This window comes from Panthera pardus, unplaced genomic scaffold (genome assembly GCF_024362965.1).
Source record: "Panthera pardus isolate Hobbes unplaced genomic scaffold, ASM2436296v1 HiC_scaffold_2, whole genome shotgun sequence".
NCBI classification, from domain to species: domain Eukaryota; kingdom Metazoa; phylum Chordata; class Mammalia; order Carnivora; family Felidae; genus Panthera; species Panthera pardus.
Window position 1 is genome coordinate 66,082,127 of NW_026526765.1, and position 13,976 is coordinate 66,096,102.

At 50.4% G+C, this 13,976-nt stretch overlaps 1 protein-coding gene across 1 annotated transcript; it reads right to left on the reverse strand.

Annotated features, from left to right (window-relative positions):
- Nucleotides 1-411: 411 nt before the first annotated feature.
- On the reverse strand, nt 412-8,161 carry F12 (coagulation factor XII). The gene is made up of 14 exons (XM_019450457.2): nt 8,046-8,161; nt 7,618-7,675; nt 4,214-4,313; nt 3,986-4,056; nt 3,582-3,692; nt 3,306-3,437; nt 3,050-3,154; nt 2,736-2,901; nt 2,441-2,643; nt 2,119-2,344; nt 1,770-1,906; nt 1,520-1,669; nt 830-978; nt 412-739 (listed from the first exon to the last, which is right to left on the reverse strand). Exons 1-14 carry the CDS (start codon nt 8,100-8,102, stop codon nt 572-574), a joined length of 1,833 nt encoding a protein of 610 aa, XP_019306002.2. The 5' UTR covers nt 8,103-8,161; the 3' UTR covers nt 412-571.
- Between the last annotated feature and the right edge of the window lie 5,815 nt (nt 8,162-13,976).

A 13,976-nucleotide genomic window follows, 5' to 3' on the forward strand; every position in this document is an offset into this window, starting at 1 on the left:
TGAAGCATTTCTAACCATGGTGCTCAGCCTTGACTGAACATGGAATCACCTGGGGAGTTTTAAAAACATACCACTACCCACACCCCCTCCCTAGAGATCTAATTGATCTGAAGTGGATCTCAGGCACAGGTTCAAAAAGCTCCCCAGATGATTCTAATGTACAGTAGAGATTGAGAACCTCTGTTCTATAAACTTCAAAAGTTAAAAAGTTAGTTCATACAAGAGATAAATATATGGAGCCACCCTGCTCAGGACTTGGTACACAGTATGGCTCAAAGAACATCAGTTGGACACCAATCTATACCTTGTTTAAGATCTTAATAGATCCTGTTCCCCAAGGAGTATGGAGAAGTGCACCAGTTTACTGTCTTGGCATTTCCCATCAGGTCCCCTGAAGAACTATGCCTCTCACACATTTTCAGAAGCACTTTATTGAGTGCCTACTCTATGCCTGGCGCCAGGCTGGGGGTGCTGAGAGGAATCAAACCCAACCCTTGCCATCCATGATTATGCATCAGCCACCCTTCCATTCCAGAATCCCCCCAGGAGGGAAAGACAAGTCCCTGGATGGTCAGGAATTGGTGTGCTCCTGGATCCAGGCCAGGTAGCTGGCCACGTCGGTGTACACACCTGGTTTGTAGCGGTCGCCACAACCGGAACCCCAGCTGACGATGCCTCGCAGAATGAGCTGGTGCTCTGCGGCCTCCTCCTCACACACTAGCGGGCCCCCGGAGTCACCCTGAGTCAGGGACACGTGGCTCAGCGCCCTTGGTCTGGAGTCTGGATTTGATGGGGTGGAGGAGGGCACCAAGCCAGCCCATGGGCTCACCTGGCAGGCGTCGGTGCCACCCTCGAGGAAGCCAGCGCAGAGCATGCCTGAAGTAAAAGAGACTCCGTGCACGTCCTGGGCGGAGCAGCGCTCAGAAGGGATGAGTGGCACCTGCGCTTCCTGCAGGAAGCTGGAATATTCCCCGGCCCCTGCGAACCAAGAGCGCCTTCCTCACACCCTTCGCGATCCTGCTCACTCCCCACTAACTGGCCTCTGTTGCAGCAAGCCCGTGAGGAAGAGTTGCTATTAAAACCATTTCATAGACAAGAAAACTGAGACCAGAGAGGAGCTGGGATTTGAATGGAAGGGGCGGAGCAGGAGTGCTTTGGAACCCCACTCCCACTTCCCACCCAATGTCTCCGAACAATATTTCCCAACTAGCCAACCGGCTGCCCCAGCGCGAGGCCAGCATCCTTGTTAGCCCTTGCATCACAGTACCAAGAAGTAACCAAAGGAAATTGTGATTCTCTCTGTACCCCTTAGGAGCCTTGGGGACCTCCCCTTCCCCCGCCCCAGCAGTGAAGCCCAGGCCCTGGCAGTAGCTGACTGCAGACACAAGGGCCCTGCAAATCTTCCCAACCCACCAGGTCAGCGCCACCTGTCCCTAGTGGTACCAAAGCTGAGAATTTCTCTTGCCTACCCCGGTGGCCAGAGGTGTCCCTGCCGCCCCTAGCCAGCCGTTCTGCCTACCCTCAAACTGGTAGCCCCAGCCTGCCACCTCACAGAGGGTGGCCTCGGCCTCATCTGGGCGGGCAGCGCTGCTTGGCAGGCACACCGGCTGAACGAAAGGCGACGGGAGCGCGCAGTGGCCGTCCTCTCTTTCCTGCAGGCGCAGCAGGGCTAACCCAGGCGAGGAGGAGGGTGAGACCCAGACGCTGGGACTTCGAGCCCTCCCCCACCCTTTCCCCTGGTCGCCGAGGGGGCGCTCCCGCCCCCGCACCCAGGTCGTGCTGGTAGGTGATGGGCGAGAAGGCCTCGTGCAGGCGGTAGGCGCGCACGGCCAGAGTCTGGCACTGCTCACAGCTCTGGTTATGGCGGTCCTGGCCGAGCACCACCGTCAGCTCCTCCGGCGGGGGCCTGCGGGCGGAGGGGATGCGGGGGAAAGCGAGCTCAGAGCCGGCCACAGGCCTCCTGCCCCCGAGTCCCTTGCTGGGTTTCAGCTTCCTCCTAGGGCGCTGGGGAAGAGTGAGAGGGAGGTAGGGCATGGGTTCGGGTGTTGCACGGAAGCTGGGCTCGGAAGAGCGAGGAGCTAGGGTCCCGGGCAGGGCGCCAGACGCGGCGGGACTCGCCGGTTCTGCAGGCAGTGCGCCGCGGTCAGCACCCAGCAGGAGGCGATGAGGTTGCCCGCGCAGAAATTGTGGCGCCAGTACAACGCGGCGATGTAGGGGTGCGCCCCGGGCAGGGCCACCAGTCCCCCAACCACGCGGCTCAGCGAGGACAGCCGTTTCCGGAGCCGTTGTCCGCAGCTGGGACTCGGCAGGGGAGTGGGCTGCTCCGGCGTCGTCGCGCCCAAGGCTGTGGGAGGAGCCCAGGCTGAGTGCTGGGAGACCCACCAAGGGCTGGAAGGTAGCTCGCCGCCCGCCCTCTGACTTCCCGCCACTTCCCAACTACCTGGGGTCGGGGGCTGAGGCTTCTGCAGTGCTGAAAGCGAGGGCAGGGGAAAATCCGGGTGCTCAGAGGGGACCTGGGTTGGAGGCAGGAACTGAGGAGCCTCTAGGACTGGAGGTTCGCAACGTGCCAGGCGGCAATATTCCCAGCTCAGCCGGTCGCCGCTCCACACGAAGCACCATGGGCGGGTGTCGTTGTCCGGATTCCTGTAACCACCGGAGGGGCGCTGTTAAAGGGTAAGGAGCGCCAGAGGGCCCTGGGGCCGAGGGGGATGCCCCGCCCGCCCCACCCAGCGCACCTGCAGAAGGCATGGTCGCCCAGTCCCCAGTTCAGCGCTTGCTCTGCAGTCACGTTCCGGTAGGTGGCCTCTGAGGCCCACGGCTGACACCGGGCGCCCGACAGCGCAGTCTCGGCTGTGCCGCGGTAGTCAAACCCGTGGCCGTCGTAGCATCGCGCCTCAGTGTCTGGGGAAAGAGGCGGCTCCTTGCAGCCAGGAACTGGTGTGGTTTCCCACTGCCCTCTCAGCCACTTTCCCCATTCTCCGGAGTCCCTCTCCCGGAGTCCTTCTTACCTGGGGAGGGAGCTTCTGATTCCTCCAAGATCCCTACTCACCTACGTCGCAGAAGCGTCCTGCGTATCCTGCCCGGCAACGGCACAGGCGGTGGCCCTCCGCCTCTAGGCAGCTGCCTCCGTTGAGGCACGGGTTGGTGTGGCAGACTGGGAGATGGAGCACATTGAAGCACCTCTGGGCCCGAAGACCTCACAGAAAATTCCCCTTTCTTTAGGCACCCCGACTGGTTGCCTAACAGCTTTTCCTCCAGACCTCTGCCTTCCTCCTCTCAGGCCAATTCCTGACCCATCCACTCACCCTGGCTGGCCAGCGGCTTGCAGTGGGCATCAGGACCCTTACACTGGCACTCGGCCACACCCGCCGGTTCAAGCCTATGCCATATTTCTTTCTCATGGAAGAACTGAAGAAGCTGAGACTCAAAGCATTTCTCTGGGGACAAATGGGAGAGGGCAGTGGTCTCAAGAGAGGCCAGGATCATGCCAAGTCTCTGGGGATCCAGAGACCTCTTCAGTGGGCCCAGGACTGCCCCTGTTTTTCCCAACAGCCCCTCACATGGCTTCACCATCTCCTTACCTCTCTGGCAGTGCTTCCCAGTGAAGTGTTCTGGACAGATGCAGTGTGGGCCTTTTGGCGTGTTCACACAGGTCCCTCCATTCTGACAGGGGCTGTGTTTGCTGCAGTGGTCTGAGAGATGGATACAGTGGAAGGAAGAGTGGGGAGCCTGAGTCAGACAGCCTGGGTCATGGGAGATAAGTCCCTACCCAAACCTGCTTGTCCTATGACCTTGGCACTCCAAGTTTCCATGCCTTAGTTTACCCACCTGCAAAATGAGGCTACCTTCTCCTAGAACTTCTCCCTCTGGAGGAAGGGAAGGGTCTGGATGGGCCCAGAATACCAGGTGGGTAAGAACTGATGATACCCAGTAGAGTAGTGGGAAGGAGAGGGCCCTGAGCTACCCCAAAGGCTGTGTGTAGTACCTTTCACTTTCTTGGGCTCCAGGCAGTATGCCCATTGCTGGTCCTGCTCAAAGTTGGGACTGGTAGCACACCTGTAGAAAAAGATGAAGCTTCCCTGCTCTGCCCAGGGGACTGGCCCACCCTTCCCTCTCAGAGCCCCCTTTCTCCAAGCAGTGTTCCTTGGGCAGATGGATGGGCAGAATCCGTCTCCCACAGGTCCCTGCTCCAATCCCTTCTGGGTAGTCTTACCAGGGCTGGGGGCCAGGCCGGCCCTTGCGGATGCATGTGTGGTACAGTTGCCGGTTGTACTGGAAGGGGAAGTAGCAGGGCTCCCCAGTGACAGTGAGAACTGCAAAGATAACACACTCCCTGATGATGTTTCCCATGCTCCCCACACCCTGCTCAGGTGCTACCCCTCAGGGCCTGGTTGGAAAACAGACCCTTGAAAAGATCGTTATGCCTTCAAGAGGTTCAGTTCTGCCAAATTGAACTTAAGATGTTCCCTTCTGCACTCAGACAGCTGGAGTGGGCTCCTGACCCCACCACCTGCTAATTGTGTGACCTTGGGCAAATCTGTAGCCCCCAGGCCTAGAAGAGTGTTTGCCACAAAGTAGCCACTTAATAAATACGTGTTGAATGTAGAAGTCACTTGACCACTCTCAGCCTTAGTTTCCTCATCTGTGAAATGACAACAATAATAGTATAGTTGACCCTTAAAAATCTAGGTTTGAACTACACGGGTCCACTTATGTGTGGGGTTTTTTTTTTCGATAAATACAGTACTCTAAATGTATTTTCCTTATGATTTTTTATTAACATTTTCTTTTCTCTAGCTTACTCTATTACAAGAATACAATATACTGTATAATACAGTTAACATACAAAATATGTGTTAATCAACTATTTATGTTGTTGGTAAAGCTTCCCATCAGTAGTCTACAGTAGGCTATTAGTAGTTAAGTTGTGGGGAGTGTTTGTTTGTTTATTATAGGGAGAGCACACATGAGCACTGAAGAGGGGTAAAGGAAGAAAGAGGGAATCGTGGCTCAATCTCACAACCCTGGGATCATGACCTGAGCTGAAATCAAGAGTTGGACGCTCAACCGACTAAGCCACCCAGGAGCCTCTAAAGACTTATTTTTAAGCAATCTCTACACACAACATGGGGTTCTAACTCACAACCCCAAGATCAATAGTTACATGCTTCACTGACTGAGCCAGCCAGGTGCCTCTAAAAATCACTTTAAATGATGCAGGTATATTTGTACAGGAAAGTGTTCAAGGAGCGCCTGGGAGGCTCAGTCGGTTAAGGATCAACTTCTGATTGTGGCTCAGGTCATGATCTCAGAGTCTGTGAGATTGAGTCTTGCCTCCAGGCTCTGTGCTGCCAGCACATAGCCTGCTTGGGATTCTCGCTCTCTGCCCCTCCCCCACTCATGCTTTTTTTTTTCTCTCTCTCTCTCTCTCTCAAAATAAACTTAAAAAAAAAAAAAGTATTCATAATTTTAAATGAAGAAGAGCAGTTAAAAATGGCATGTCAAGGGGCCCCTGGCTGGCTCAGTCAGTAGAGCATGCGACTCTTAATCCCAGGGTTGAAAGTTCAAGCCCCATGTTGGTCATAGAGATTACTTAAAAATAAGATCTTGAAAACAAAACAAACCCAAAAAACCAGCATGTCAAATGTGGTCCTATTTTTGTACAAATATATTTACATATACATCAAAAAGAAATCTAGAAGGACATGCTCCAAAGTTTGTAGGAGTGGTTTTTAGAAGATAGCGGATTATGGAAGAATTTTTTCTTCTTTTGCATTTCTGTAATTTCTAAAGTTTTTACAATAAAAATGTTGCTAGTAGCTATTATTATTTTTAAAAACAGTATAGTATAGCCACTCTGTTTGCTGCCTTCTTGCTAAACTGTATTGGTAATCCCTAAACCAATTCTCACGGTGCTTTTATGGTCATTCATGGATGTGCATGGAGTGGTGAAAAATGTGAGGTCCTGAAGCACAAATTCCCAGCTAAGGTGAAACAAGGTAATGCTCTGCTTCTTGTTTCAGCTTTTCTCCTGTAACCACGTGTCCTTTTCACAGTCTATTCAGAGCCACATTTTTGAAATTTTGTGCTTCTGGTAGATGATTTTACTGTTGAAAATGGCCCCCAAATATGGTGCCGATGTTCCTAAGTGCAAGCAGGCCATGATATATATTCTAGAGAACATTTATGTGTGAGAAAAGCTTCGTCCAGGCATGAGTTATAGTGCTGCTGGCCATGACTTTATTATGAATGAAGGGACAACACAGTAAGTAAGATATCTTGAAACAGAATGACACATAAAATAAGCTTCTATGTTGACAGTTGATGAAAATGTTGTGACCAGAGCTCACAGGAACCTAACCTTAAATTTCCTTTAGGAGCAGTCATTCAGTATTTGCTAATTAAGTGTTCTCTGTGACTTTATAGAACATGACAACCATGAATGACAAGACTTGACTATCTACTTCAGAGGAGTATTGTGAGACCTAAATGAGATAATGTCTATCAAACACTTAGCACAGAGTCTGGCACATAGTATGTGCTCAATAAGCATTCTGTCGTTATGTCATATGTGCTGCTATTCTGTCGTTAAAGGCAAAGGCACAGCAGCACTCGCTGAAGGCCAAACCAGGAATAGGATTAAATGAGGAGAGACCCTTAAGATGTAAATGGGATAGATAGAGAGGAGGAAGACTTCAAGTAGGTGATTAGGCAAAGGCAGGGCACTTAGGTTGGCTCAGGAAAAAAGAGAGGAAAGCAGTTTGGCTGGGTGTGGAAAGATGAGGCAAGGAGGTAGAGGCAGGCAGTGTCAGGCGTGGGGCCCTAGTGCCATGCTGAGGGGCTGGGCCTGGCCTCACCACACAAGGCTTACCAGGACAGGGTCCATCTAGTTCACAATTTGAGGAAAATATTGAGTGCCTGGAAGAATGAAGGCAATGGGGAGCTGTTGCATGGTTTGAGGAGAGGGGAGATACAGACATCCCCCATCTAAAAGGGAACTTGATAAGTAAAAGCTAATATAGTTTAAGCATTCACCATGCAGTAGTCTGTGGGCTGAGTGCCTCACGTGGATTAACAACTCATTTCTCCTTCTCCACAACCCTAAGAGATTTACTATTACCACCCTCATTTTATGGGTGGAGAAAATGAAGCTTGGAGAGGTCAAGTCACTTGCCCAGAGTCACCTAGCACATAAGTGATGAAGCCAGGATTCAGAGGCATTTGGGCTTCAGAATCCTGCTCTTGTCCATAAGGGCCCTGGCCTCTGTGTGGCATGACTGATGCCTATGAGATGTACTGAGGGAAGGAGAAGAAGAAGAGAGGCTGGGGAAACTGAGGGAGACTGGAAGGCACTGGGCTGGGAACTCAGATATAGCCCAAGCCCTGCTCTCAAAGAGCACACAGTTCACCAATACTCTGGGTCCCCAGTGCCCATGGGAAAAAGACCTGACTCATAGTAGGCACTCTGGTCTGAATACTAGCCAAAGTAGGGACAAAGTGAAGGGTGTCCCGGATCCCTCCCCGTGTGCCAAGGGCCCCAAACTGACCATCTGCACACTCCCCACCATACTCATTCCCACTGAAGGGTCTTTTAGGAGGCACAGCCAGGATACTTACCTACTGTGTGCTCATCTGCTCTGTGCTTATGCTCCTTAGGGGCTTTCCAAGGTGGAGTCTACAGGGGAGAGAAAAAGGGAATTTTCCCAGAAAGTCAGAGCCTACCTCTGATCCCATGCCAGTCTTCAGCTTCCTCTCATATCTCAGAAATGCAGGAATTTTCTCAAAAGACCCAGACCCTTTGTTCCTCTTCCTATTGTCTCCTCAAGGTCCCCCTCCCCCAGAAATGAAGGCCGTGTCCTCATATCCACCAGCTCTAGCTGTCTCTCTTCCCTGCCCCCCCTCCCCCAGGCCCTATGGGTTACTCTTGCCTTTCCAAACAGGCCTTCTAGTCACCTGGACCAAAAAGTCATGAGCAGAGGCCAAGGCTGTAATAGGGACCCCCAGGGCCATCTCAGCACAATCCTCCTGGCTCCCACAGCTCTCACCAAAAGCGCTGACTCCAGGCTTCCCAGCAGGGACCCCAGGAACAGGAGAGCCCTCATGGTGTCTGTTAGTCTAGCTGCTTGCCCAGGAGTCCAGATCAATAGAATTGGTCAAAGGTCCTTGAGTCCTGGGAATTAGAGATTGGTCGAGCTGCCCTCTTGGGCCTGGTGGGGCATAGGCTGTTTGTGGAAAGTCAAGCAGAGCAGCTTCCTTGCTAGGCCCCCAAGGGCAGGGGAGTTGGAATTTGGTGACGGACTGACACAGTGTGGGAAGAAGGACCTATGTTTCAGGTTCTACTGGGAGGAAGTTAAGGAGGTCCAAGAGAAGCTTCCTACTAAAGGGATCTTAGAGTCCATGATGAGGTATATTCATTTTCTGTTGCTGCCTAAAATTAACCACAAACTTCATAGCTTAAAACAATACCCATTGGGGCACCAGGGGCTCTGTCAGTTGAGCATTCAGCCCTCGGTTTCGGCTCAGGTCATGATCTTACGGTTCGTGAGTTCAAGCCGTGTGTCAGGCTCTGTGCTGATGGTGCAGAGCCTGCTTGGAATTCCCTCTCTTTCCCTCACTGTCTACCCTCCTCCCCCCACTCTCTCTCTCAAAATAAATAAAAACTTTTAAAAAATAACCATTTATTTGCAAATCTGTAGCTCAAAATTCCAGCACTGTGTGACTGGGTTTTCTATTCAGGGTATCACACAACTGTGATCAAGGCTGAGTTCTCTGAAAGGTCTGGAGGAAAATCCATTTCCAAGCTCATTCAGGCCATTGGCAGAATTCAGTTCCTTGATTTGTAGGACTGAAGTCCCAGTTTCTTTGTAGGCTGTCAGCCAGGGGCCAGACTTAGCTCCTAGAAGCTGCTTGCATTTCTTGCCATGTGGTCCCCTCCATCTTCCAAGCCAGCAACAGAGACTCTCCCCCATGTTGACTCTCTCTCACACTTTGAATCTCTTTTGCCAGGAAGAATCCCATTCCATTTAAGGACTTACCTGATTAGGTCAGGCCCACCAATGATAATCTCATTTTAAGGTCTATTTATTTGGTACCTTACCTACATTTGCAGAATTCTTCTATAGAACATCCAGATTAGTGGTGGACTGAATAACTAGGAGAAGGTATGCATACACCATGGGTCCTGGGGGCCATCTTAGAATTCTACCTACTACAGAAAGTGGGCCAAGAAAGTAGATGATCCTATGAGAAAAATGCTAAACCAAGAGGTGCTAAAATGTGCAGTTGGAGCAAAAGTGTGGGAGATGGGATGGCATTATTATTTCTCCTGCCCCCAAACCATTTACCTTGATTCAGTGGTGACACCCTGCTTTTTCCTTTGGGAACCACTCCTCCTTCATCCTCTGGGTGAGTCTCTAGTGCTTCCAGTTCTACCTTCAGTTCTAGGCATGGGGGTGTGGCCTAGGTCTGGCCAATCAGAGCATGGTATCTCTAGACCATAGCCATTGGTTCAGGGATAAGCATATACACAAATTTGGCCAGAGTCAGCCTTGGGACTTTTGCCAGAACTTTGGGAAAAAAGATACTTTCTTCCCACTCATGTCACCAGGAATGCAAGCCGGGAGATGTTGATTTTGTACTGCTTGGGGAGACACTGCCTGAGAAGGAAACCTACACATAGGAAAAGTAGAACAAACAGGGAAGGAAGGATGGAGGGATGCTGTGGGAGTCAGCCTCCCAGATGTTCCCTATTGATGCTCATCTCCTGGATTTCATGCCTTAGTATAGTTTCTTCCCACATGAGTTAGAGTCAGAGCTGTTCTTTGTGTCCAATAGAATATGGCAGAAGTGATGGTTTTGCTCAGCCCAGGTCATAAAAAGGATTGCAGTTGCTCACTCTGGGGGAAGCCAGCTTACCATGTTGTGAGGACACTCAAGCAACCCTACAGAGAGGCCCATGTGGGGAGAAAGTAGTCTCCTGCCAACAACCAACACCAGTTTGAATGAGCCACTTTAGCCTGGGTGGCTCAGTCAGTTAAGTGTCCGACTTTGGCTCAGGTCATGATCTCAGGGTTTGTGAGTTAGAGCCCCACCTTGGGCTCTGTGCTGACAGCTAGGAGCCTGGAGACTGCTTCGCTTTCTGTGTCTCCCTCTCTCTCTCTGCCCCTCCCCCACGCATGCTCTGTCTGTCTCTCTCTCAAATGAATAAACATAAAAAATTTTTTTTTTGAATGGGCCACTTTGGAAGTGGATATTGCAGCCCCAAACAACATCTGGCATGCAACCTCATGGGAGGTCTCAAGCTAAAACTACACAGCCAAGTTGCTCCTGAATTTTTTTTTTTTAAGGTATAATTGATTCTCGAACCTTGCGGACAGTGAGAAATAATAATTGATTGGTTTTTTTTTAAGTTTATTTATTTATTTTTGAGAGACAGAGAGCACTAGCAGGGGAGGAGCAGAGGGAGAGAAGGAGAGAGAGAATCCCAAGCAGGCTCCATGCTGTTAGTGCAAAGCCCGACAGGGGGCTCAATCTCACTAAATGTGAGATCATGACCTGAGCCAAAATCAAGAGTTGGACACTTAACTGACTGAGCCACCCAGGTGCCCCAATAGTTGTTTAAGTTTTTTTTTTTTTTAATGTTTATTTATTACTGAGAGAGAAGAGAGAGAGAGAGAGGTGGGGAGGGACAGAGAGAGAGGGAGACACAGAATCTGAGGCAAGCTCCAGGCTCTGAACTGTCAGCACAGAGCCTGATGTGGGGCTCGAACTCACCAACGGTGAGATCATGACCTGAGCTGAACTCGGATGCCTACCGACTGAGCCACCCAGGTGCCCCAAGTTTTTTTTTTTTTTTTAATTTATTTTGAGAGATACAGAGAGACCCAGCAGGGGAGGGGAAGAGAGAGAGAGAGAAAAAGAGAGAGAGAGAGAGAGAGAGAGAGAGAGAGAGAGAGAGAGAGAGAGAATCCCAAGCAGGATCCATGTTACCAGCATGGAGACTGAAGCAGGACTCAAACCCACAAACCATGAGATCATTACCTGAGCCAAAACTGAGAGTCAGACACTTAATGGATGGAGCAACGCAGGTGCCCTAATTGTTGTTTTAAGCCGTAAGTTTTAGGGTGATTTGTTACCAGCATTTGATAATTAATATAGATGGATTGATTCCTAATAACTTACCCCATCCTTCAGCTGAGGTGGGAGTGGGCATGTGACCCATGTCTGGCCAATCAGAACACTGCCTCTCTCTGTCCTCAGTGATTTGTTCAAAAGGAACACCTGACCCCAATCAAATTGGTAAGAGGCAGCCCCAGGATTTTTGCTGGAATCTTTAAGACAGAGGCTTTCTCTTTCCATAGAAGTTGCCTCATTGGTAAGAAGTGAGCATGGAGCTGCTGGCAGCCAGCTTTAACACCTCAGAGAGAAAACCTGCCTGACAATAAAGACAACACAGATTAAAAACAGAGTCAGAATATGGGAAGGACAAATTTTGAGTGACACCATTACAGACCTGGGATCCAAAGACAAAGTCAGAACTACCACCTCTTCTCTTAAGTTACTTGAACCAATAAATTTCCCTATTTTGCCTAAGCCACTTTGAGTTGCAACCAGAAGTCCTAACTGATGCAAGAATTCATATATTGTTACCAGGAAGTTTCTAAAACAAAACAAAACAAAACAATCCTTCCCATGATCACTCTGTAAGTCAGTAGCTTAAAGTAGGGAAATAATGACCTTAGAAGTAGGGACTGGAAAAACAAAACAGCAGTGAACCTGAATCAGGAAACTTTCAATTTCATCGAGGCCACTGACTCCCCAGTGTGACCTTTGGTCAGGGGCTCAGCCCCTATGAACCTTAATTGCCACACCTCTTTAGGGAGGTAGAGGCACTCATACTGTCTGGCCAGCTTGTTGAGATAGCTGAATGGGAATACATTTGAAAGGGTTGGGGCGCCTGGGTGGCTCAGTCGGTTGGGCGTCCGACTTCAGCTCAGGTCACGATCTCGCGGTCCGTGAGTTCGAGCCCCGCGTCGGGCTCCGGGCTGATGGCTCAGAGCCTGGAGCCTGTTTCCGATTCTGTGTCTCCCTCTCTTCTCTCTCTGCCCCTCCCCTGTTCATGCTCTGTCTCTCTCTGTCCCCAAAATAAATAAACGTTAAAAAAAAAAAATTTGAAAGGGTAGAGCCTGGCATACGGTAAGGGCTCAATCTACAGAAGTTTGTAAAGAAACTTTCCCATATGGACACACTCCCCCTTCTCAGCAATTTCTACACAACTGCCCCAGTTCTCCCTGCACACCTGGGTGTCTTCCATCAATTTTGGACTAGGGAAAAAAGGCACCATCTTCTTTCCCTGGCTTCTATCTTTCTACTGCTGGGGTGTGGGTCTATGGGATGAGAAATAGGAAGCCATAAAGTTCCTGCTCACAAATATCTGGATACACACACACAAAACCCCACTTCTCTCTAGCAGAGACTTGGGGCATAAATTTCAAGAGGTGACAGAACTGCCTCTTCAAAGACAAGTTTAGGGGTTCAGAAAGTACCTGGACTACCATCTTTCATTCCTTCTCAGTTGGTGGCACCATTTTTCTCCTATTCAGGTTGTCAGCATGGAACCTTTGTGCAAATGGAAGCCACTCCTTCCTCCAGACAAGTGCTATCTGGCAGAACTTTCTGTGATGATGGTAATATTCTCTGTGCTGTCCAATATAGTAGCCACGAGTCACATATGGCTATTGGATCTCCTCAAATGTCACACCTGAGACCATTCCCCCTCACTCTTTCGTATTTTGTCTTAATGTCTTTTTTCTTTTTTTAAGTTTTATTTATTTTTGAGAGAAAGAGCAAGTAGGGGAAGGGCAGACTCCCACACAGGCTCTGCACTGTCAGCATGAAGCCTGATGTGGGGCTCAAACCCATGAACCGTGAGATCATGAGCTAAACTGAAACCAAGAGTTGGACGCTTAACTGGCTGAGCCACCCAGGTGCCCGCGTCTCAACAGTCAATTACTCTCTGAGACCATCCTATTTATTTGATTACTTATAGGATTAACCTTTACCCCCCTTCTAGCACGTAAGCAGAGAGCTTGGCTATCTTGCTAATACCACTGTATTTCCCAGCACCTGGCTCAACGCCTAGCACAAAACGGGTGCTCTGTATTTTTGGATGAATGAATGGATAGGGATCAGAGAAGCCTAGCTGAATTCGGCTCTGCCTTACTCTCACTACTCTCTCAGTTTGGACAAGCCTCCGTTTTCTGGTGTGTAAAGCAGGAGTGGGATATCAGCCTCATTTTCTTCCTGGCCTTTGGCGTAGAGTCAGCCACTGGACTTCTGGCACTCCTGTTCCCCACCTGTATAATGGGTGTGAGTTCATCCAAACGTCTCGGGGTGGTAGCGCTGCCTTATAAGGCAGCAGAGGCCGAGGGCGGGCGAGGCCGTGTGGGTGGAGAGAAATCACAACATCCGGCTGCGGGGGCGGGGCGGGGGCCGGAGGCTGGGGAGCCGCTGGGGAGGACGCCAGTCTTTTTTGGACTTCTCCCTGCTTCCGATGTGCGCTCTCCAGAATGGGCCAACCCAAAGAAATATGGCTGGACACATGGCCCCAAACAGCTTACAGTCAGCCCGCAGGAGGCCCAAGATAGCAAATGCATCCCCTACAAACCCTAGAAAAGTCAAGACTAGTTAGAGGGACCCGGGCCACACCCCTATTTGGTGGTCCAATCAGGGTTCAGTGCTGAGGATGATTGACGTTTATTTTATCCAATAAAACTCCAAGATTTCAGGGCGTGACCAAGAGGACCCACCTCTGTTGTCCCCGCGGAGGGCTCGGCCCTAATTGGCAGTTCGCTACCCTACGAAGGTCCAGAAATTCGAACCTAGGGGCTGAACCCAACCTCGGACCAACCAGGAAGAGGTGACGTATAAAGTCCCGCCTCCCTGCTCCTTTGAGCGAATCCCTGGCGCGGAAGGCG